The following is a 24,930-nucleotide window of genomic DNA, read 5'->3' as shown; positions in this document are numbered from 1 at the left end:
CAACTAATAGGCAAAGACTTCCCCTGCGCCCTGATTACGTGAAGTGCCGGCAAAAGCGCAGGACGCCAGCTACACGTGGGACGCACAGCAGCTATTTGGGAGCAGGTTTCTTAACTACCGTAACGACACCGCGGACACCGAGCATCGGGAGATATCCCATATTGTCATAAGGAAACCGGGTGAGTGCACTGACCTGTGGTGGGACGCCACCACGGGCAGTTACATACAAGCCGGACTTCAAATAGTGAGTACCACTGAATATATATACTCACGGATATACCGCACAAGACAGTGAACTATCCTCCTCATTAACGCAACATACAATTGAGACTCTGTAACGTTAGGAACAAAGTTTCAGCGTTCATAAGGACACATGTTAACATTTAATTGTTTTTAGTGATATATAGCTGAAATTATCAATATAACAAAACTGATATTTATATATTATATATTATATTTTATAATAGACCGAGATACCTTATATTTTATATACTGTCCATTTCTATTTTATTGTATGCTTAATTTTATGATTTAATAAATGAGTTGTAACATATTAGACCTGATGTATAGCAACAGATATTGAGTGCTCACTATAATTTATTCTTTTATTGCCAAATCTGTTTCTACACAGACACTGACAGACAAAATGAGATACGGCTGCTGGTAGTAATGCTATATATCCTGCATATGTTCTGCTCCTCAATACACTGCTATTCACCTGTTAGATACCTGGGCAGTTAACTGAATCCAGGTCACATCATACTTGTGAGGGTCACATGACTGACACAATGTTTAGTCCTTTCCAGCTCTTATATGGATGCATATTACAGGACTTAAATGGGCCATACCATTTTTCTTCTTTAGGGAGAGGCTGCTTTATGGATATATTAATGGTCTGCAAGCAAAATTTTAAATAGATGTATATAAGAAAGTTGTTCAATATCTGGTTCTCTAAATAAATAAATAAATGTAATAATTAAAACTGGAATATCTCTTTAAGGGGGTTCTCCCTATAGGCTGTGGACACATATGGAATATTGACAAATGTCTCATAAATAGAGGTCCCAGCGGCCAACCCTGCACCCTTCAGACATATCCATTTGGTATAGTATGTGGTAAATGTCTTTATTATGAAAATCCCTTTAAACTAAACTGATGTAAAATCCCTGTGACTACCTGATCCTGCTGTCGTACCATTTTTTACATGTATGGCCATATTTGGTTGAGATTACACTTTATTACAGTATTTATTATGGTCTCCACATTTGTAGATGAAGAATGCTTTAATAAGACTGTATGTAATATCAAACATTTACATGTATTTTAACAGGGCAGCTAAACAAATGGCTGAGCTTTTTGTAAATGTGACTGCCACTTCTGAAACACAAAATGTTTCTGTCCTATGGTACCTCTGGTGTACAAAACTCAGTGGCGGAACACAACGAATGTTTTCAGTGGAAAATGGAGCACAGGTAATTCATGTTTATAGTGCATACATAGATTCAATATGTAAATAAAAGTCACAAATGTTGGCTCATGCCATTTTTGGACAAAAATTGCAACTTTTTGTGATTTCAACACCATTCTCGCTATTTGTGGTGTGGATAGCTATGTTAATTAGACACACACCAGATTTATCAACTGCGACTTTTTTAAAAGGGAGGAGGCAAAAATAGAGTAACATGTGTAGACTACAGTGTAATTTGTAAAGATGCACCAAATGTATTAATCAATGTACGACCTTTGGCAAAATACGTCAATGCAGACAAAAAAACGGACTTAAAAAGTTTCCCCATGATAAATTGTCCTCATAAAATGTAAAAATAGCAATGGCGGGTGAAATTGCTTTGAAACGGTGCCATAATTTAAGCAGAAGCCAATTCTCTGCTGTAAGCCAGAGAATCGCTAACCTCAGTTATTGCCAGGAAAGCATGTCTGCCCATAAAAAGGCTTAAAGTACTCTGAGCAGAGTAGTAGAGTCATACGCTCCTGTTTCAAATTCAGGATTTTTGCTGCCCGGAATTCAGAAGTACTAATGTTACAGAGTATAATAGAGACTTGTGTGTCTGTAGCATATGTTCTGAATGGGACATGAGGAGGCTTGATCGTAGCATCTCTCTCCTTGTAAACCTCGCACTCTCTTCACAGATCCAAAATAGTTAGGACACATTTTATAAAATAACTCTAGACATATGATAAGTTCTAGTAATGCTCAAAGAGTTGTATGAGTGAAAAATTTAGGCAACCCCTATACATGTGGTAAAATAACAAAAGAATGGATACTCAACCCTTTTCTCCTCTGCTTCTTCCAACACTGAGCTTTGGTCTTCCCCACTAGTTTGTTTTTCTGGTTGCAGCAGTTAGGTTTCAAGCACATAGGTCACTTCTGCAGCCAATCACTGGCCTCAGCAGTGATGTCCTGTATATTCTGTTTACAGAATGTCACCACTGAATCCAAGAAGATGTCGTTAGCGTTGGGGACTTAGAATACCCTTTAAATACTGTCAGAAAGTTATCTTTTAAAGCATCGATTAGCCACCTCCCAGCTGTTCAGAAACTTCAACTCCTAGAATGCTTCATTCACTTCTGTAGGAGTAAGAAGAACAGCCAAGCATGTTTGCATGCTGAGAGTTGTAGTTTTGCAGCAGCTAGAGTAGCGAAGGTTGCTGATTCCTGTTTTAAAGGTTAATTTCAGAAAATGACCCATTGTTTGAATTTAGGTTTTATGTGAATTAAAACGTTAAACATATTTTGGTATAGTTAACAAACACTTCTTGAAATCTCTTACTTTTTACTCTCGTCACTCAGCCTTATAATTGACTCAGACTTCCCATTCTGTAGATATCAATTCTCAGTAGTCATTACATTATCATCACAAATTTTAAAGCAAGTAACACAGGGTGACACCATTGCCAATAGGTGATTGACACAGCTCATATCCCTCATCCTCCCTGCACAATGACTGGTCAGAGAGCATGCAAACACATCTCCCCACAGAAGTCAATCAGTCTTCTCCTGACTGAGATTTCCCATCTCCATATGACTGCTGTAAAGAAAAGATATGATTGCAGAACTCCAGGGGGACTATACCTTTTCCATAGACACAAGTATAATCAGTTTGTACCAATAGCAGTAGGAGACAGACAATACAAGTAGTCGCAAGAAGAAAGCAACATGTTCTGAACCCAGTAAGGGAAACCACGAGAATGGAGGGCAGCATCTGTGTCCCCCAATGAACTAAGCGAGAGAAGGACTTTATGGTAAATACTAAAATCCAATTTTTTGGGGGGGACACAGCACAATGGGACATCCAAAGCAGTCTCAGAGGGTGGGAAGAGAAAAGCCATGCAAACTTCCATAGAATTGATCTGGTAGATAGGAAAAAAATAAGAGCAATAAATGAATGCTCAAAAACAAGGTAGAGCCCAAAGAATCATGGTTTACCTCAAAGAGATCCTGAGGGGCTGGCCCCTGGGGAAAAAATACATATGCCAGGAGGAAGGCAAAAAATCTGATACAGCCCCTGCCATCAGGGTGCACCACCAATAAGGCCAGGTGAGGCGATCGCCTCAGGCAGCACCAAGTAGGGGCAGGAGGGGCAACTTAAGGGCCATGAGATTAAGGGAAGGGGTTAGGGTAAGAAATTGGCTTTGGGGAGGGAGGGGCGTGCCATATAAAAGTAAAAAAACCTAGAGTACAAATGAACAAGAAAATGAAAATCGCCTTCTTAATAGCAGAAGGGGGGCTGAGGACCTACAGACAACTATTCCTGTCCTACAGCAGAGCAGATAAAAGGAAGGCCTGGTTAAGAAAAAGATGCACATAAGTATTGTTAGAAGGAAAATGGCCTTTGCTAAAACTGCCTGAATACCCAGGGAAAGAAGCAGAAGAGGGAAGATGTATAATTATTATGATACTTTTGAAATTTTTTGTTTTGTAGTGAATTGATAAATAGAACTGTATTATATGAATTTTCTTTTATTCATTATTATTATTATTTTTTTATTAGGAGAGAAAGTTTGTTGGAGGTGCTGGTCAGGTTAGTGAGAAGTTAATGGAGCTTCTTAAGGATCGTGTTAAATTAGAGAGACCAGTGGTGAGGCTTGATCAGACTGGTGAAAATGTCATTGTGGAGACCTTAAACCATGAAGTCTATCAGGTAAGTTCCTTGATTTTATTTATGTATTTAAGTTTAGTGCTGTTTGACATCTGGTTTATGGGAGTATATTGCACAATCTCTTTATGAAGCTACACCATCTGTGGACCATGTGCAAGATGTCCCCGGCCTTGTCCAGCATGAATAATTATCTAAAAATGTATGGAAAAATGTATTATCATTTCATGCTTATTTTTAAAGTTCTCTTCTTCTATGCTTGCAGTCAGTGAACTGACAATGAAAATTATCAGAACTTAGTCAGGATGAGCTTTTTACAGTGCATCAGTCTAGACCAGGGATCAGCAACCTTCGCACTCCAGCTGCTGTGAAACTACATCTACCAGCATGCACACTTTCTTGGCTGTTCTTGTAACTCCCATAGAAGTGAAAAGAGGCTTCTAGGAGTTGTAGTTTCAGAACAGCTGAAATGCCGGAGGTTGCTGATCCCTGGTCTGGATATTACTCTGTGAGCTACTAGTGGTCAGTGGAAGTACTATGAGTAATAGTGATCAATGTTTTTTTTTCAGGCCAAGTATGTTATAAGTGCTATACCACCAATTTTAACTGCAAAGATTCATTTTAATCCTGAGCTGACACCTATTAGAAATCAGTTAATTCAGAGGCTTCCAATGGGATCTGTAATAAAGACCATGATGTATTACAAGGAAGCATTTTGGAGAAAACTTGGTAAATATACATTGAAACTAGTATGCTAATATGTGTTTTACGAGAATAAGCTTTATGTATAAGCCATAACTCTCAAAAGAGTAGATACTGATAATCATCATACTGAAATGTATCAGCCTTATGGACACTGCGATTGCTATTAACCACCTCAGCCCCCAGTGCTTAAACACCCTGAAAGACCAGGCCACTTTTTACACTTCTGACCTACCCTACTTTCACCGTTTATTGCTCGGTCATGCAACTTACCACCCAAATTAATTTTACCTCCTTTTCTTCTCACTAATAGAGCTTTCATTTGGTGGTATTCATTGCTGCTGACATTTTTACTTTTTTTGTTATTAATCGAAATTTAAACGTTTTTTTTGCAAAAAAATGACATTTTTCACTTTCAGTTGTAAAATTTTGAAAAAAAAACGACATCCATATAGAAATTTTGCTCTAATTTATAGTTCTACATGTCTTTGATAAAAAAAAAAATGTTTGGGTAAAAAAAAAAATGGTTTGGGTAAAGTTATAGCGTTTACAAACTATGGTACAAAAATGTGAATTTCCGCTTTTTGAAGCAGCTCTGACTTTCTGAGCACCTGTCATGTTTCCTGAGGTTCTACAATGGCCAGACAGTACAAACACCCCACAAATGACCCCATTTCTGAAAGTACACACCCTAAGGTATTCGCTGATGGGCATAGTGAGTTCATAGAACTTTTTTTTTTTTGTCACAAGTTAGCGGAAAATGATGATTTTTTTTTTTTTTTTTTTTTCCTTACAAAGTCTCATATTCCACTAACTTGTGACAAAAAATAAAAAGTTCTATGAACTCACTATGCCCATCAGCGAATACCTTGGGGTCTCTTCTTTCCAAAATGGGGTCACTTGTGGGGTAGTTATACTGCCCTGGCATTCTAGGGGCCCAAATGTGTGGTAAGGAGTTTGAAATCAAATTCTGTAAAAAATAACCTGTGAAATCCGAAAGGTGCTCTTTGGAATATGGGCCCCTTTGCCCACCTAGGCTGCAAAAAAGTGTCACACATCTGGTATCTCCGTACTCAGGAGAAGGTGGGGAATGTGTTTTGGGGTGTCATTTTATATATACCCATGCTGGGTGAGAGAAATATCTTGGCAAAAGACAACTTTTCCCATTTTTTTATACAAAGTTGTCATTTGACCAAGATATTTATCTCACCCAGCATGGGTATATGTAAAAAGACACCCCAAAACACATTCCTCAACTTCTCCTGAGTACGGGGATACCAGATGTGTGACACTTTTTTGCAGCCTAGGTGGGCAAAGGGGCCCATATTCCAAAGAGCACCTTTCGGATTTCACTCCTCATTTTTTCCTGAATTTGATTTCAAACTCCTTACCACACATTTGGGCCCCTAGAATACCAGGGCAGTATAACTACCCCACAAGTGACCCCATTTTGGAAAGAAGACACCCCAAGGTATTCCGTGAGGGGCATGGCGAGTTCCTAGAATGTTTTATTTTTTGTCACAAGTTAGTGGAAAATGATGATTTTTTTTTTTTTTTTTCATACAAAGTCTCATATTCCACAAACTTGTGACAAAAAATAAAAACTTCCATGAACTCACTATGCCCATCAGCGAATACCTTGGGGTCTCTTCTTTCCAAAATGGGGTCACTTGTGGGGTAGTTATACTTCCCTGGCATTCTAGGGGCCCAAATGTGTGGTAAGTAGGTAAATGACCTGTGAAATCCGAAAGGTGCTCTTTGGAATGTGGGCCCCTTTGCCCACCTAGGCTGCAAAAAAGTGTCACACATCTGGTATCTCTGTATTCAGGAGAAGTTGAGGAATGTGTTTTGGGGGTCTTTTTGCATATACCCATGCTGGGTGAGATAAATATCTTGGTCAAATGCCAACTTTGTATAAAAAAATGGGAAAAGTTGTCTTTTGCCAAGATATTTCTCTCACCCAGCATGGGTATATGTAAAAATGACACCCCAAAACACATTCCCCAACTTCTCCCGATTACGGAGATACCAGATGTGTGACACTTTTTTGCAGCCGAGGTGGGCAAAGGGGCCCATATTCAAAAGAGCACCTTTCGGATTTCACAGGTCATTTTTTACAGAATTTGATTTCAAACTCCTTACCACACATTTGGGCCCCTAGAATGCCAGGGCAGTATAACTACCCCACAAGTGACCCCATTTTGGAAGAAGAGACCCCAAGGTATTCGCTGATGGGCAAAGTGAGTTCATGGAAGTTTTTATTTTTTGTCACAAGTTAGTGGAATATGAGACTTTGTATGAAAAAAAAAAAAAAAAAAAAATAAGCATTTTCCACTAACTTGTGACAAAAAATAAAAAATTCTAGGAACTCGCCATGCCCCTCACGGAATACCTTGGGGTGTCTTCTTTCCAAAATGGGGTCACTTGTGGGGTAGTTATACTGCTCTGGCATTTTCCAGGGGCCCTAATGTGTGGTAAGTAGGTAAATGACCTGTGAAATCCTAAAGGTGCTCTTTGGAATATGGGCCCCTTTGCCCACCTAGGCTGCAAAAAAGTGTCACACATGTGGTATCGCCGTATTCAGGAGAAGTTGGGGAATGTGTTTTGGGGTGTCATTTTACATATACCCATGCTGGGTGAGAGAATATCTTGGCAAAAGACAACTTTTCCCATTTTTTTATACAAAGTTGGCATTTGACCAAGATATTTCTCTCACCCAGCATGGGTATATGTAAAATGACACCCCAAAACACATTCCCCAACTTCTCCTGAGTACGGCGATACCAGATGTGTGACACTTTTTGCAGCCTAGATGCGCAAAGGTGCCCAAATTCCTTTTAGGAGGGCATTTTTAGACATTTGGATACCAGACTTCTTCTCACGCTTTGGGGCCCCTAGAATGCCAGGGCAGTATAAATACCCCACATGTGACCCCATTTTGGAAAGAAGACACCCCAAGGTATTCAATGAGGGGCATGGCGAGTTCATAGAAATTTATTTTTTTTTGGCACAAGTTAGCGGAAATGATATTTTTAATTTTTTTCTCACAAAGTCTCCGTTTCCGCTAACTTGGGACAAAAATTTCAATCTTTCATGGACTCAATATGCCCCTCACGGAATACCTGGGGGTGTCTTCTTTCCGAAATGGGGTCACATGTGGGGTATTTATACTGCCCTGGCATTCTAGGGGCCCTAAAGCGTGAGAAGAAGTCTGAATATAAATGTCTAAAAAATTTTACGCATTTGGATTCCGTGAGGGGTATGGTGAGTTCATGTGAGATTTTATTTTTTGACACAAGTTAGTGGAATATGAGACTTTGTAAGAAAAAAAAAAAAAATTCCGCTAACTTGGGCCAAAAAAATATCTGAATGGAGCCTTACAGAGGGGTGATCAATGACAGGGGGGTGATCAATGACAGGGGGGTGATCAATGACAGGGGGGTGATCAATGACAGGGGGGGTGATCAGGGAGTCTATATGGGGTGATAACCACAGTCATTGATCACGCCCGTGTAAGGCTTCATTCAGACGTCCGGATGCGTTTTGCGGATCCGATCCATCTATCAGTGCATCCGTAAAAATCATGCGGACATCTGAATGGAGCTTTACAGGGGGGTGATCAATGACAGGGGGGGTGATCAATGACAGGGGGGTGATCAGGGAGTCTATATGGGGTGATCACCACAGTCATTGATCATGCCCCTGTAAGGCTTCATTCAGACGTCCGGATGCGTTTTGCGGATCCGATCCATCTATCAGTGCATCCGTAAAAATCATGCGGACATCTGAATGGAGCTTTACAGGGGGTAATCAATGACAGGGGGGTGATCACCACAGTCATTGATCATGCCCCTGTAAGGCTTCATTCAGACGACCGGATGCGTTTTGCGGATCCGATCCATGTATCAGTGCATCCGTAAAAATCATGCGGACATCTGAATGGAGCTTTACAGGGGGGTAATCAATGACAGGGGGGTAATCAATGACAGGGGGTGATCAGGAGTCTATATGGGGTGATCACCACAGTCATTGATCACGCCCCTGTAAGGCTTCATTCAGACGTCCGGATGCGTTTTTGCGGATCCGATCCATCTATCAGTGGATCCGTAAAAATCATGCGGACGTCTGAATGGAGCTTTACAGGGGGTTGATCATGACAGGGGGGTAATCAATGACAGGGGGGTGATCAGGGAGTCTATATGGGGTGATCAAGGGTGATTAGGGGTGATCAGGGACTAATAAGGGGTTAATAAGTGACGGGGGGGGTGTAGTGTAGTGTAGTGGTGCTTGGTGCTACTTTACTGAGCTACCTGTGTCCTCTGGTGGTCGATCCAAACAAAGGGGACCACCAGAGGACCAGGTAGCAGGTATATTAGACGCTGTTATCAAAACAGCGTCTAATATACCTGTTAGGGGTTAAAAAAAACACATCTCCAGCCTGCCAGCGAACGATCGCCGCTGGCAGGCTGGAGATCAACTCTCTTACCTTCCGTTCCTGTGAGCGCGCGCGCCTGTGTGCGCGCGTTCACAGGAAATCTCGCGTCTCGAGAGATGACGCGTATATGCGTGACTGTGCGCAGCGCTGCCACCTCCGGAACGCGATCCTGCGTTAGGCGGTCCGGAGGTGGTTAAAGGGCTTCTGTCACCCCCCTAAAGTCATTTTTCATTTTTGGGCGACTTAAAATCCTTATACTGCGATTTATCAATATATAGTGCTCATACCCTTTTTCGTTCAGTAGTTTCTTCAAAAACGGCACTTTTAGAATATGTAAATTACCTCTCTACCAGCAAGTAGGGCGGCTACTTGCTGGTAGCAGCCGCAATGCTCCTTTTAAATAAATGCCCCCTCCTCCTGTTGATTGACAGGGCCAGCGAGCACTCTCGTCCTCTGGCTGGCCCTGTCTGCGTTCTAAATCTCGCGCCTGTGCAGTACCGGTCTTCAGTCGGCGCAGGCGCACACTGAGAGGAGGACGCTCGCTTGGCCGCTCCTTCCTCACTGCGCCTGCTCCGATGACGTCACATCTACACCCTGCGCAGGCGCACTGAGGAAGGAGCAGCTGAGCGAGCGTCGACCTCTCAGTGCGCCTACGCCGACTGAAGACCGGTACGGCACAGGCGCGAGATTTAGAACGCAGACAGGGCCAGCCAGAGGACGAGAGCGCTCGCTGGCCCTGTCAATCAACAGGAGGAGGGGAAGTTTATTTGAAAGGAGGATGCGGCTGCTACCAACAAGTAGCTGTCCTACTTGCTGGTAGAGAGGTAATTTACATATTATAAAAGTGCAGATTTTAAAGAAACTACTGAACAAAAAAGGGTATGAGCACTATATATTGATAAATCGCAGTATAAGGATTCTAAGTCGCCCAAAAATGAAAAATGACTTTAGGGGGGTGACAGAAGCCCTTTAAGCTGCTCTAGTTTACAGGATGAAAACATAGGCAGCCTACAGCACCTCAACAAGCCTGTCTGTATGTAGTGCAGTCAGTGTACCGTGCCATGTGCCACTTGTGCAGGTGGTGGGGGCCTAGGGAGATTCACCTGGTCCCCTGTGTTCCCCTGTACTCCTTAGTGGAGTAGACCGCTGCTATTACATGCAGAAATCTCCCCCTCAGTATAGGGAGAAGTGATCGTTATGCCATCGCTCTTCTCTATACTGAATCATTGTTTGCCGGTAGCAGAAAATGATAGACCCACAATCTGCCGCCTGCAAAACGATTATTTTTAAACCTGTTAAAAAATTTGGATTTCCCCATGAACAAACGTTTGCTCGTTCACCGCCAGATCATCATTAATAAACGTCAATACAGCCTTAACATTGCCTGCAGCACTAATGCAACATCTCACTGAATGAACCGTTTTGCTTTAGGATGCTCATGTATTTCAGACCTTTTACATATGACAAATACTCAGAAGTGGCCGCTACTGGACAAAAAATATAGAAATAAGTTATACACCATTATTTTCTGTTATACAAGTTTATATCTGTCGCTCATTACTTCTTTTCTCTCATTCCTTGTTTTCCTCTAGATTACTGTGGAGCTATGTTTATTGATGATGAAGACACTCCAGTTGAGATTACCTTAGATGATACAAAGCCTGATGGTTCATGCCCAGCTATAATGGGGTAAAAAAAAATTATCAATGCAAAATGTTAACTATAGAAATGTGATATTGCAGGTGGTTAAAGGGGTTGTCTCACTTCAGCAAATAGCATTTATCATGTAGAGAAATTTAATACAAGCCACTCACTAATGTATTGTTATTGTCCATATTGCCTCCTTTGCTGGCTTAATTCATTTTACCATCGCATTATGCACTACTTGTATGCAGGGGTTACGACCACCCTACAATCTCGCAGCGGTGGCTGTGCTTGCACACTATAGGAAAAGAAACTCCTGCAGTCCCGGGCACCAGAGAAGTCGGCGCCCGTTCCTAAGGTGTAAAGAATATCAACAAACAGCCCTTGCCCTGCGTGATACAGAATAATTTAACAGTGGCATTTTTTTCCCATCGCTTTACTCCTTTTAAAGGACAGAACAATGAAAGTAATGGAAGCCGCAGTGCCATAAAATAATGGCAACTTTCACATAAGGAGTGTGTTTTTCCCCCCAAAAAACTAGGGAAAAGATGAGTGCTTGTATGTCTAATCAGCACAACCCAGATATTTTCCAGATCACAGTATCAGATTAGTTGCACCAAACACAATATTAAACGAGGCACAATACCCTGTATTGCTAGCTTAGCGGAATGAAATAATTCCTTTTACTTAGCAATCCATTGATTCATTATGGAGAAAATGTACTTTTAATCCGTATGCAGATTAGCAGTTAAAGAGGACCTTTCACTAGTTTAAAAACTAAAAACTAACTATATATCAGTGGGCAGAGCGGCGCCCAGGGGTCCCCCTGCACTTACTAGTATGTCTGGGCGCCGCTCCGTTCGCCCGGTATAGGCTCCGGGGTGTGCAGCTCCCTCTGTTGTACGGGGACTCCCATGCTATGAGCTGTGCGCTACGATTGGCCAGCGCTGCAGCAAGGGACAACCCTAATACAATAACTCCGCCCCGTACAAAAGAGGGAGCTGCAGACACCGGAGCCTATACCGGGCGAACGGAGCGGCGCACAGACATACTAGTAAGTGCAGAGGGACCCCTGGGCGCCGCTCTGCCCACTGATATAGTTAGTTTTTAGTTTTTAAACTAGTGAAAGAGAACCTGTCACCTGGATTTAGTGCATAGAGCTGGGGACATGGGCTGCTAGATGGCCACTAGCACATCTGCAATACCCAGTCCCCACAGCTCACTGCGCTTTTATTGTGTTAAAAAACAGTTTTGATCCATATGCAAATGACCTGATATGAGTCCTGTATCCGGAGATGAGTCAAGCGGAAAGGAGCCTAGCACCGCCCCGCGTCCTCCGAATCTCCTCCTTGCTGGCTGACGTCACAGAGCTGGAGCGCCGAAATCTCGCGATGCGCGAGCTAGCGCATGCGCAGTGTCGGCATCATGTTCATTCCCTGTACTGGCATAGGGAACGAACTACGCATGCGCTAGCTCGCGCATCGCGAGATTTCGGCGCTCCAGCTCTGTGACGTCAGCCGGCAAGGAGGAGATTCGGAGGACGCGGGGCGTCCGCTTGACTCATCTCCGGATACAGGACTCATATCAGGTCATTTTCATATGGATCAAAACTGATTTTTAACACAATAAAAGCGCAGAGAGCTGTGGGGACTGAGTATTGCAGATGTGCTAGTGGCCATCTAGCAGCCCATGTCCCCAGCTCTGTGCACAAAATCCTGGTGACAGGTTCCCTTTAAGTGCACTGAGAGCTCTGGGCTCCTTGCTTTTCGTGCTTCTCTGCCAGCCTCTCTTTCTCCTTGATTGACAGGGTCAGGTTCCTGCATAGTCAACTTGCCTGGCCCTGTCATTCAGGAAGGAGAGGGAGTGGTTGGTAGAGGTCCACTTAACTGTAACACCTACTGTACATAAAAAAGCTGGAAGTAGATAACACAGGATCCACCACGGACAACAAGTGATGTCCTTTGACTGCTGCATGGGGCACATAGCATGCAGACATAGGTCAGTAAATCCTCTCCAGGCACCAATGTCTTCTGTCCCTGTGACTGTTGTGAAGCATCTCTAAGTGCTCTCAACAAAGCAGAGCAGCAGCTCAGAAAAGATGAGCTCCTCATAATTATGTACAGAAAATAGAATATAAAAATCAACAGAAAAATGAATGTCCGTGATATTGCCATGTGATATCAAAGCTTTAACCCCTTGGAACCTGTATTCAAAAGGCCCAACTCACACTTAGTCTTTTGCCGGCGGAATTTGATGCAGACACCGTTCCAGAAAGCTGCAGCATCACCGATTGGATCCAATGGGTGGCGGCACTGCTGTTCATGTGGAAACTGCGCCAACTGTGTCCGAATGGACGCCACTGGAAACCACAGCAGGTGTCCGTTCATGGTTTAGCTCCATTCAATGGTGCTAAACCATAAGCTTGTCCGTGGCATTTACATTGAAAAACAGCATCCAGAAAAAACCAGAGGAGCTTCTGCAGCGGAATACCCAGCGGTTTTTACCTTTGCAAAATTCATCAAGTGGTCAGGGCTTCAGAAGCTGTACGTTATGGTGAAATGTTGTTCCAAAGGAAGATACAGTGTGAAAAATAACAATCTGGGCATTCATTGTCTGATAAGCTTGTGTATATCTTAAGTGACATCCATTATTTTTCTTCTCTTTAGTTTTATTTTATGCAGAAGAGCATCTAAATTGACACATCTTACTAAGGAGGAGAGGTAAGGGTCTCTTGGGGGTTTTGATCAAATCAACAAGGTTTTTATTTATGGGCAGGAATGTAAAAAAAAACCATTACATTTGATTAGTATCTCCCCTTAAAGGGGTTCTCTGGATTTTTAATATTGCTGACCTATCCTCAGGATAGGCCATCAATATCAGGTCGGCAGGGATCCGACACCCAGCACCCCACGCAGATCAGCTGTATGAGGAGACGGTGCGCGCAGTGTGCATGTTCCGTCTCCCTTTTGTCTTCCTGCTCACTGCTGCTGTGCCATAGTCATAGCAGTAGCAGGAAGAGAGACCTGAGGATAGGTCATCAATATTAAAAGCCCGGAGAACCCCTTTAATGATATTGAATTCGTCAGTCAGTAACATGGTCCAGTATCAGAAACTAGTACCTTAAATGGGTTCTCCTGGAAAGATTTAAAATGGCCACCAGCAACCTGTCCTCGAATGTGAGCAGGACTGGTTGCTTCCACTTGCAGATCTGCTAGGGCAGTGTGTGGGCAGGGCCTCACTACACACTATGCTCTGGCACTTAATTATACTACACATTGGTGAGTTTTCCTCTCAGATTGCTCAGCCATGATGGTACAAGATACCATAGGCAGAATCACATGATTACCATCTATTGTAGAGTAATGTAGTTAGTGTGAAATTAGGCCACGCCCCCTCACCCCTGTTGACAGCTCTTCAAGTGGTGGCAACCAGTCCTAATCCTACTCTAGAACAGGTTGCTGGGGGCTATTCTAAAGCATTCCTCTTTAAAATAGATGTCCTAAACAAATCCACAGGTAATACTAGTTAAATCCACAGACAAAAGCTAAGGCTCAGCCTCAGACTTCTGCTGTGGTTAATCCCACCTTTTTGCATGCTGATTAGCCAATGGAGCTAATCAATGTGTGGCCACTCACCATGGTTTCAGCTTTGTATCCGACACAGAAACTGCAGCAAGATAGCGCAGAATGCTTTTTTTCAGTGTTCTGAAAACAGAAATATTGGTTACTTAACCCTTTGAAAATAAAGGGTAGCAGATATGAGTTGTTTTTCTACACTGAATCACTGTTAAAAAAACTCAGTGTGAACATATCCTTATACTGGCCCGAATTGAAAACATGTGACATACAGTATAATCTTAAATTAAGCTGCCATGGTTGCTTTCACGTTTTGAGGCAATATACTGTAATTATGATGTTATTATTTTAAGCTTGAAAATGTCTTTTGATGTATTTAGTACATCGAGCTAGTCAGAACTATTTATCTAAAGCTTTCTGTTTTCTTGTCATAAATATTATGTCATTTTTTCATATTGCTATTGTTATACGGTAAGTATGATGCTTGGAGTGTGGTGGTTTGAGCTCCTTTTGTGACATGTGGCAGTGACTGCCTTCTTATGTTCTGCTCGATTGCAAATATTATGGCATTAATTAAGCAGGAGATAAATAAATGGCTCGAATCTAGAGGCGTTTATTGGCACTATTAACCCCTTAGCGACTGCCAATACGCCATTTTACGATGGTCACTAATGGGCCTTAGGCTAGACGACCGTCTTTTTACGGCAGCCTAATCTAAGCACTGCACGGGTCCCCCGTGCAGCAGAAAGTAGGAGCTCGGCTCCTGTTTGACACCCAGATTCCTATTATTTAATTATCTAAAGGACACATTGGAAAACCATAACGAATGATAAATATTATATAGTACACGTCTATAGCTCAATATACTGATAAGAAATTACCTGCATTTATTGTGAGTAGGGATGAGCGAATCGTCTACGGATGAAACATACGAGGTCGATTCACATAAAACTTCGTTTCAATACTGTACGGAACGAGCGCGCCGTACAGTATTAGCATGTATTGTCTCAGATGAGCCGAAGTTATTACTTTGCAAAGTCTCAAGAGACTTTGTATTAAAACTTCAGAAATTGATTTATACTGTAAAAAAACATTTCCCGAACTCGGGGTACGGTTCCAAGTGGTACCTTGGAACCGAACCGAGTTCCAGAAATTGTTTTTTACAGGTATAAATCAATTTCTGAAGTTATTATGCAAAGTCTTGCGAGACTTTGCGAAGTAATAACTTCGGCTCATCGGAGCCAATATATTCTAATACTGTACGGAGCGCTCGCTCTGTACAGTATTGAAACAAAGTTTAAGCGAATGGACTTCGGATGTTTCATCTGAAGTAGATTCGCTCATCCCTAACTGTGATCTGTAAAATTATAATTACCACCATAATTAATCTAGTCAATTCCCACCAGTCTCAAGAAAATCATGGGACACATCTATTTTCATGGACACAGGAAAAAGGTTGCCTATTTTTATGGACTGTCCAAAAATTTACCAAGTGGAGTCCCAACTTGTGCCCCAGGTTAAGGAATAAGCAGGGGGGTTAATATGTTATGACTCAAAATCGATCATGGGTGTACCGTATTTTTGACTTCTTATTAGGAACAGTATACCTCAATGGTGAGTATGATGAGAATCTGATTAGAGTTATCTGAAGGGAGTCAATATTTTTATTCAGAGCGAAGGGATATGGCATGAGCTCCCTATCTATAAAGAGGTTAAAAGGGCTATATTTATATGCCAAATGAAAGAATACCAGGGTCGGGTGAGCTTCCAATTGATCTGTACAAAAAATATAAGCAATAACTATCTTGAAGTGTTATACTATGCACAAAAACTGGGTAGATTGCCAAGATCAATGGAAAAGGCTAAATTGTATTGTTTCCTAGAAACCTGATAAGGACATTTATCATCCGAGTTCATATAGACCGATCTCCTTCCCTGAAGTCAACAATGCATAATATACCTGGGCTCTTCACAAATCTTGTGGGAGCAGTGCAGGCCTCGGCCCCATACTGTCTCTAATGCCCGTTAAGGTCTTCAGCTGTGTGGAGTGAAGGTTTCTCTGGGCTTATTTTGGAAAGATTGGGCTTGGGCTAGGCATTTATTACAGGATTAACTCCTTTAGTATAGACAGCTAAAATACCATATTTTACGGACTATAAGACATACTTCCCCCCCCTAAAAAATAGGGGAAATGGATATTAGTTTGTAGGAGGCGAGGGCTGTACTCACCCGTCTCTGGGATATCTTCACTCTGTACTGTGTCCTGACTGCATACAGCATCAGGACCTAGTGCATGTAGGCGTGCACTATGACCTGACGCTGTGCGAGTTCAGGTCATTGTGCAGTGTGGGCCAGAAGAAGACCAGGGAGCGGAGAATCCTGGATCTGCAGAGTGGCAGCGCCGTCTGGAGTAAGTGATGTAAGTTTTAGAGTTTGGGGGTCTAATTTTGGGGTCTTATGAAACTTTTTTCTTATTTTCCTCCTCTAAATCCTAGCTGCATCTTATAGTCCAGAAAAATACGGTATTAATAAATAGTGGGATTATTTTGAGTTGGGTAGAGATACAAGACAGGGTTGTCCTCTCTCTCCCTTAAGCCTCATGCACATAACAGTATTTTTTGGTCCGCATCCGATCTGCATTTTTTGTTGATCAAATGCAAACTCATTAATTTCTATAGGGCTGCAAAAAATGAGGACAGCACACAGATGTCATCCATGTGCTGTCCACAGCCATGTGGCCATGCTGCAAATGATAGAACCTGTCCTATTCTGGTCTGTTTTGCGGACAAGACTAGGCATTTCTACAATGGGGCTTGCAAAAAGTGCAGGATGCATGGACTGCATCTGTATTTTGCGTATTCACAATTTTCTGGACCACAAAACAGATGCGCTTGTGTGCAAGATGCTTTACGCTATAATGCCATGGCCATTATCATTAGGGAGGATCAATTTGTATGCCGATGACCTAAAAATCTTTTTCCCTTCCCCCACGACAGCACCACAGAGAGAGAGGATCCGCCCTCAGGGACCGGAAACCTACAGAAAAAAAGAGCAGCCTCTCTCCCACCTCAGTGGTTTCCTGTCCCTGTAGTAGGAGACCTACAGTGTTTTTTTTTTCCACAGGTCGCATACCACTGGTCTATTTCTTCTAGAGGGGTCCCTAGAGGGCTAGCGTTATCCTGCTGGGGTCCATCCAGCAGTATTTCCAGCTGTTAGAACCCTAGGATCCTAGGGAGATCCAAGAGCTATTCCAAGATCTTGTGGCAGGTGCGTTGGCTCCTGCGTTGGAGTGATGCCGCGCTGCGAGCTGCAGGCATGAGGACTGGAAAAGATGGTGAGTGCCATGTTACTTTTGATTTTTGGCCAAGGCGGGATGATGTACTCCCGTCAGTTGCAAATGGAGATTTTTTCAGGCTTCAAGAAGAACAAGGGATTTTTAGAAGCCAAACTGCGGATATCTGCCAGAACCTTAAAGAGCCTAGTCTTGTGGGAAAACAAGGAAAATTTAGTTCAGGGCATTCCTTGTAATTACCCAGATCCACTAGTCCTAACTACAGATGCAAGTCCCTGGGGTTGGGGAGCTGATATCCAGGGCCAGAATTTCCAGGGTCTTTGGTCAAAGACTCAGAAGACCTTTTCTTCCAACAGGAAGGAATTTCTGGTGGTGCGGTTGGCAGTGGAATTCTCCTGGTTTTTGTTGGTATCAGGCCATATCAGAATTATGTCAGACAACCAAACAACGGTGGCATATGTCAATCATCAGGGGGGAACCAAATCAGCGACACTTATGCTAGAAGTGAATCGGTTATTTCAGTGGTTAAAAGGGAGGGTCAGTCATGTCTCTGCCCTTCATATAAAAGGGAGGGAAAATGTCCAGGTGTATTTTTTGAGCAGATGCCAGCTGAAACAGGGGGAATGGTTTTTAAACCCATTGATTTTTTTCCCCCACTAATTACGGATCTTTGGGGTACAACAGTGATAGATCTTTTTTCTTCTCATCAAAACAGGAAAGTAGATCAGTTTTGTTCCCTAAAACCCAAGGAATTCCCTTATGGGGTGGATGCCTTTCTTCTAAAGTGGAACTTTACCCTGGCATATGCTTTCCCCCGTTTCAGTTATTACCCCTTGTACTGAAAAAGATTAGTAGAGAAAATTCAAGAATGATTATGATTTGCTCCATTTTGACTCAGAAGGGCATGCTTCACTCTTCTCAGGACCATGTCAGTCTCGGACCCTTGGGTTCTTCCAGAGATCCAGGACGTTCTGACACAGGGTCCTATCTTGCATCCAGAAGTTTGGGGTCTTCAGTTAAAGGCTTGGAATTTGAGAGGGACCTCCTAGTCAAGAAGGGTTTCTCTCAGGGTCTTGTAGCCACTTTACTTAAAAGTAAGAAGGCTGTGACGGTATCAATTTATGCAAAAATTTTGAAGAAATTTATTGATTTATTGATTGCAATGACCCTAGAAATTTACCTAGTTCTGTGTCTATTCCTTCAGAGTTCCTTCAGAAGGGCTTAGCTTTAGGTTTGGCAAAAAATACTTTGAAGGTCTAGGTCAATATCCATTCTGTTCTCTTTGAACAGAATTTTGCTCAAGATCCTCTTGGGTAACAGGGTCTTTTAGAGCTATTGACAGGTCTGCTCCAGTTCGGATGCCAAGAGTCCCTCCTTGGGATTTGAACCTTGTTCTAAAAGCTTTAACACAGCCACGGTTTGAACCTATTGAATCCAGTACTATTAAGCATTTAACTCTGAAATTAATAAATTGATCAGAGCACTGAAGCAGTTCAGGCTATGAAAAACACTCCAACTTGATAAGCAGACAATGGGCCCCAAACGCAGGAGGGGGGAGTATAGTTATTTAAAATGTAACTTTTAATAAAGTCAAAATATCAGACTAAAAGAACTCACTACATAGATAAGACATACATACACCTAGAGCACCCAAAAAATGGTGCCTGGCTGGTATAGTCAAATTCTGTTCCGTCCGGGAGACGTGAACAGTCTTACCAGACCCTTTGTAGATAGTGATAGAGGTCCTGTGTACAGGAGGCAGGATGCGTTCGATCAAGCCATGTGGGGATGGTTGCTGTGGTTGTAGAACCGTGTAGATGGAGCGATAGGAAGTGTCCTAAATGGCCCTGCCTCAGATGAAGGGGGCTATTATGCTGCTACCTATCTACACGGAGCACTCGCCTGGACCTCACCCTAGAACTACAGGAAAGATGCCAGTGGATTTGTTGATGGGGATGCTTCCGGGGGTCTCCCGACGTGGCACGTTTCTGTCCGTGACTCTTCAGGGAAAGACTGCAGGAAGACAGTGAGTGGAAGGCCGCAGGTATCTGGCCTGTGGCTCAATAACACACTGGGGATAAAGGAGACAAGCTAGAAAGCTTGTGTTCTGCTATCCTGGTGTAGGATGCAGTAATGCACTGGAGGGATAGTCCTGTGCTTGGCGGTCCGGGGGACACAGTGGTCCCAGGCAAAAGAAACCCTTCTGGTTTGGGGTGACAATGCAGTGAAACCAGCCGCAGTGTTGTACCTCAGTACTGGGTTTTAAATAGTCGCGCCCCAGGTCCTTCGCCCCTCCTCCTCTGTGCATCATCGCGGCGCAACGCCTACCTGAAGCGCCGCTCAATACCCGGTCACGTGACCCCCGCGACAGAGAACCTGCGCCGAGGCAACATCAACAGGGCAAGGGCGGACGCGGGTCAGTGACATCACACGTCAACAGTACCACGTGGGGTGGGCGGATCGCGATAGGAGATGGGCGCAATCGAGGATCATCAGCCAATGGTCATATGGTCATGATGATCGTGTGGAACGCATAGTGTAATGCGTCTCCCTTGGTAACAAACACATGGTAAAGCCTTAGATCGGCTAATGGTATTTAGTGCAGGAGTCATAGACAGGCAAGTGATCAATGCAGCAATTGTTGTCGGACCGACGCCGACAGGATGACAAGAGGTCATAGGTGAATGACAGTTGTCCCGTTTACACAGCCACCATAGCATTAGAGCCAGGTACTGGTTTAAGGAAGCGCTCTACAGGCTAGGGTCGCGCATTACGGAAGCATGCGCTACTCAAACTAGTTCAGAGGAGCGCTCCACAGACTAAGATCGCACATATCAGAAGCAGGCGCTAATCAGGATGTCATGAGCGCCTGCATATGCCGCCATCAGGGTCCAGATGCTATTGACAGTATAGACCAACGTGACCCCATATGTAGCAAGGGTCAGACTAAACCAGAAACAGAAACAAAAACAAAAACAGAAGGCCGTATGCGCATTACAGAAGCAGGCGCTAATCATAATGGTTTTAAGGAAGCGCTCTACAGGCTAAAATCACACATTAGACAATACAGAGGCTGGCGTTAATCAGGATCTCATGAGCACCTGCGTACGTCGCCACCAGGATCAAAATGCTAGTGACAATGTAGACTAACATGACCCCATGTACGGCAAGGGTATATGCCAGCCTCAATGTGTGCGCAGCGATGTACAAAGGAGAGGGTGCCCCCAAAACTAGGTAGGCGCAGGTTTAACGCCATATGCGCTAGTTGAGGTGCCCAGTGCCCTGGGTCAGCATCAAAGTAACGACAGTAACAGTGTAGCACAGAGTGGAACCACCAGCTCCATGACGATTAAACGCTGCCCCGGATCTTCCATCAAGCAGCAGCACCCTGGTAGATGAGGCATAAAGGTTTTCATTCTCAAAGAAAACAGGAGAAATTCAATCTCTCGTTCATGCCCAGAGGTGCCGCTGTTTTAAGATTGAAGATCCAGCGTGCTTCGCGTTGGAGGAGGCTCTTATCCCAGTCCCCCCCTCTTGGAGGGGGTTTCACGAGATCAATGCCCATGAATTTCAGCCGGGCTTTGCCGTTGTGGTCGGTGTGCACATGTTACGACACCGGGGTGTCCCTCTTGTGTGTCACGTCCCCCATGTGCTCGCCGATCCTCCTCCTAAATTCCCGTATGGTCTTTCCGACGTACTCCAGACCGCATTCACAGAGGATGCGATACACCAAACCTCTAGATTTGCAATTGATAAAGTGCGGGATGGAATACGTCTTGCCTGTGACCGAGCTGGTGAAGGATTTTGCAGTCATAATGTATTTGCAGGCAACACACCTGCCACACCTATGGCTACCTACCAAGTTGGACCGCAGCCATGTTGGTTTTGCACTGATGGATGAAAAATGACTGCGAACGAGTTTATCGCGCAGATTGGTACCTCGTCTGTATGTTATCTGTGGGCTGTCTGCTAATATGTCCAAAAGGTCGGGGTCCATTTTCAGGATCCCCCAGTGGCGTCGTAAGATGTCCCTGACCTGGCTTGAACCTCTGTCAAAAGTCGTGATGATACGTGACAGTTTGGTTGTAGGAGTGTTTGGCTGTTTCTTAATTAGTAGGGTCGGTCTCTGTCGTGCTAAGGCCACTTTATAGGCGGCTCTTAAAATATAGTCCGGGTACCCCCTTAGTAGAAATCTGGCCCTTAGGTCAGCTGCCTGCGCCACAAAGTCCTTTTTGTCCGAACAATTCCTGCGTAGACGGAGGTATTGTCCTCTTGGTATCCCTCTCCTAAGTGGGAGAGGGTGACTGCTCTCCCATCTCAGGAGAGAGTTTGTCGCATTAGGTTTTCTGTGAATCGAGGTATCCAGTTCACCCCTATCATTCCTGGTAATTTTTATATCCAGGAATTGTAGACAGGTTGGATGGGTCTCGAATGTAAACCTCATGCCAATGTCGTTCTGGTTTAGACGGGATAGGAACGACTCGAATTGAGAGGGGCTCCCATTCCAGGTGATAAAGATGTCATCTATATATCGCGCCCACAGTCCAATTCTGGATATATCGTCCGGACTCCTATCCCCGAATACCAGGGTCTCCTCCCACCAGCCCAGGAATAGATTAGCATACGACGGGGCACAGGGACTCCCCATCGCGGTACCCCTGAGCTGGTGGTAGATCTTGTTATCAAAGGAGAAGAAATTCCTGTTCAGGGTGAATTCTAGGATCCGGACGATGAACTGGCTGTGGGCGAGATATTGGCAGCCCCTGGATTTCAGGAAGAATTCAACTGCTGTTAGTCCCAGCTGGTGCGGTATGGCTTGATCGAAACGCTTCCTGCCTCCTGTACCCAGGACCTCTATCACTATCTACAAAGGGTCTGGTAAGACTGTTCACGTCTCCCCGGACGGAACAGAATTTTGTCTATACCAGCCAGGCACCATTTTTTGGTTGTCTATGTGTATGTATGTCTTATCTATGTAGTGAGTTCTTTTAGTCTGATATTTTGACTTTATTAAAAGTTACATTTTAAATAACTATACTCCCCCCTCCTGCGTTTGGGGCCCATTGTCTAACTCTGAAATTAGTTTTGCTGGCAGCCTTAACCTCTGCTCGTAGAATTAGTGAACTACATGCAGTTTCTGAAAACCCTCCCGTTCTACTATTCTTGAGAATAGGGTTATTATCCATCCTGAACCTGCATTTTTACCAAAAGTTTCCTCTTAATTTCATAGATCCCAGGAGATAGTTCTTCCCCCTTTTTGCAATGACCCTAAGACCTGTAAAGAGAGGGAATTTCACTCTTTAGATGCAAGGCATTGTTTGTTACATTATCTTCACTACTGAAGATTGGCGAAGGTCTTCGGTTTTGTTTGTTCATTTTTCAGGCCCCAACAAAGGCAAGAGGGCTACTAAAAGCTCTCTGGCTAGATGGATTAGGCAGGGGATTTCTCTAGCTTATCTGGAGGCAGGTCTTTCTCCCCCATTGTTGGTGAAAGCACATTCCACCCGTTCTGTTTCTACTTCTTGGGCTGAAAGGGCTTGTGCCTCTATTGAACACATTTGTAAGGCTGCCACGTGTTTTTTTCGTCACTATCGTTTGGATCTAAACTCTTCTTCTGATCTTTCTTTTGGCAGAAAGGTTTTGCAATCGGTGGTCCCTCTCTAAGGAAGGAATTTATTTTTCTCTGTAATTCTCTCTGTAGTGCTCTCATGGGCGAAGGGAAAAATGATGATTACACTTACCGGTAATCAGATTTTCCAGACCCCACGACAGCACCCTTCCTTATTCCCTCCCTGGTATTTTTTTTTCCGGGTTCTGTTTTGGTTGCGCTTTGGTCTTACATTAAAAAAAAGATAGTATTTTTGATGAAGCATACATCATTAACTTGGGTCATTGTCTCTCTCATGCTCTGTAAACCACTGAGGTGGGAGAGCGGCTCCTCCTTTTTATTCTGTAGGTTTCCTGTCACTGGGGGCAGATCCTCTCTCTTTCTCTCTCTCTCTCTCTCTCTCTCTCTGGGGCTGTCCTGGGGTCAGGAAAATCTGATTACCGCTAAGTGTATAAAGTTGAAGACCAACACTCGCAGAAGTAAATGCAATGCTTCTTTTTATTGCCATATAGAAGAACCAAGTAAGTGGCGAGTTTTCAAACAGGATTTAAATAGCCCACCGGATCTGGTGTCATGGAGTGTGACGTCAGGTAGTCAAGGCAACATATAAACAAAACAAAAAAAACTGTGATGCGGGCAGACAATACAAATATTTATGGCAATGAATCTTATAAGAAACACTGCATTATGGCGTTGTTTTATCAACGACATTTTTTGCATATGGCGGGGCGGCATTCAATCCTTACTTGATTTCTCCACTTACTTGAACTCCATATGGGAAGAACTTCAATTTACCATACATTGGGATAGTGAGAGGATACATTTTCTTGACACCTGGATTATTAACAATGAGGGAGGTCATATACAGACTGATTTATACATCAAGGAAACTGACAAATAGTCTCCTGCACTTTACAAGTAACCATCCATCTGCGGTTAAAAAATCCTTACCGTACTCACAATTTCAGCGTGTGGACAGAATAGTCTCAGATGCCGCGGTCAAAGAGACCAGATTTGATGATATGACAAAAAAAATCTTTTGAGAGGATACCCGTGCCAGACATTAAAACAAACTGCTGAGCGGGGACACGCTGCCCCCTGCACCCTAACGTGTCATGCCGCGTGGGGAGCTAAGGGGCTGACCCACCGCCGGCCGGACTCAGAAGCGCTGGGCTGCAGGATGTGGTAGCTTCTCACCGCAAATGGACACCGCTCCGCTCCCTGCATACACCGCTAGGGACCCAGTTACGCTCCAGAACGCCGAACGACGTACAAAGTGGGAGGGACGCCGGCCGAACATAAAGGCAGCAGTGCCCCTCCCACAAATACAGGCCAATGAATCTGACTTTACACTTATTGACCCCTCCACTTCAGTAAACCACACCAGTAACCCACATTCCCTTCAAAGAGGACCTGTAAAAATTGCAGGATTGTATAAATAGTGACATGGAAAGACAAAAAAATTAATAAAAAATCTGCAAAAATTGTAAAAAAAAAAAAGGGACAGATTTATCATAGCTTGGCGCGCTGCCGGATGCTGCACCTGATTTATGACGAACC

General features: G+C 43.6%; 1 protein-coding gene across 1 annotated transcript in view; it reads left to right on the top strand.

Moving 5' to 3' along the window:
• The first annotated feature begins 1,343 nt into the window (after positions 1 to 1,343).
• The window catches only part of LOC120993688 (amine oxidase [flavin-containing] B-like), a 65,812-nt gene continuing 42,225 nt past the window's right edge, over positions 1,344 to 24,930 (top strand). Inside the window, exons 1-5 of the mRNA XM_040422165.1 lie at positions 1,344 to 1,472; positions 4,010 to 4,159; positions 4,684 to 4,843; positions 10,844 to 10,940; positions 13,562 to 13,615. Coding sequence (XP_040278099.1) covers positions 1,344 to 1,472; positions 4,010 to 4,159; positions 4,684 to 4,843; positions 10,844 to 10,940; positions 13,562 to 13,615 — 590 coding nt within the window. The remainder of the gene's footprint in view (positions 1,473 to 4,009; positions 4,160 to 4,683; positions 4,844 to 10,843; positions 10,941 to 13,561; positions 13,616 to 24,930) is intronic.

Source organism: Bufo bufo, chromosome 3, assembly GCF_905171765.1.
Source record: "Bufo bufo chromosome 3, aBufBuf1.1, whole genome shotgun sequence".
Taxonomy (NCBI): Eukaryota; Metazoa; Chordata; class Amphibia; order Anura; family Bufonidae; genus Bufo; species Bufo bufo.
This window is presented reverse-complemented; position numbering and strand designations above follow the sequence as displayed.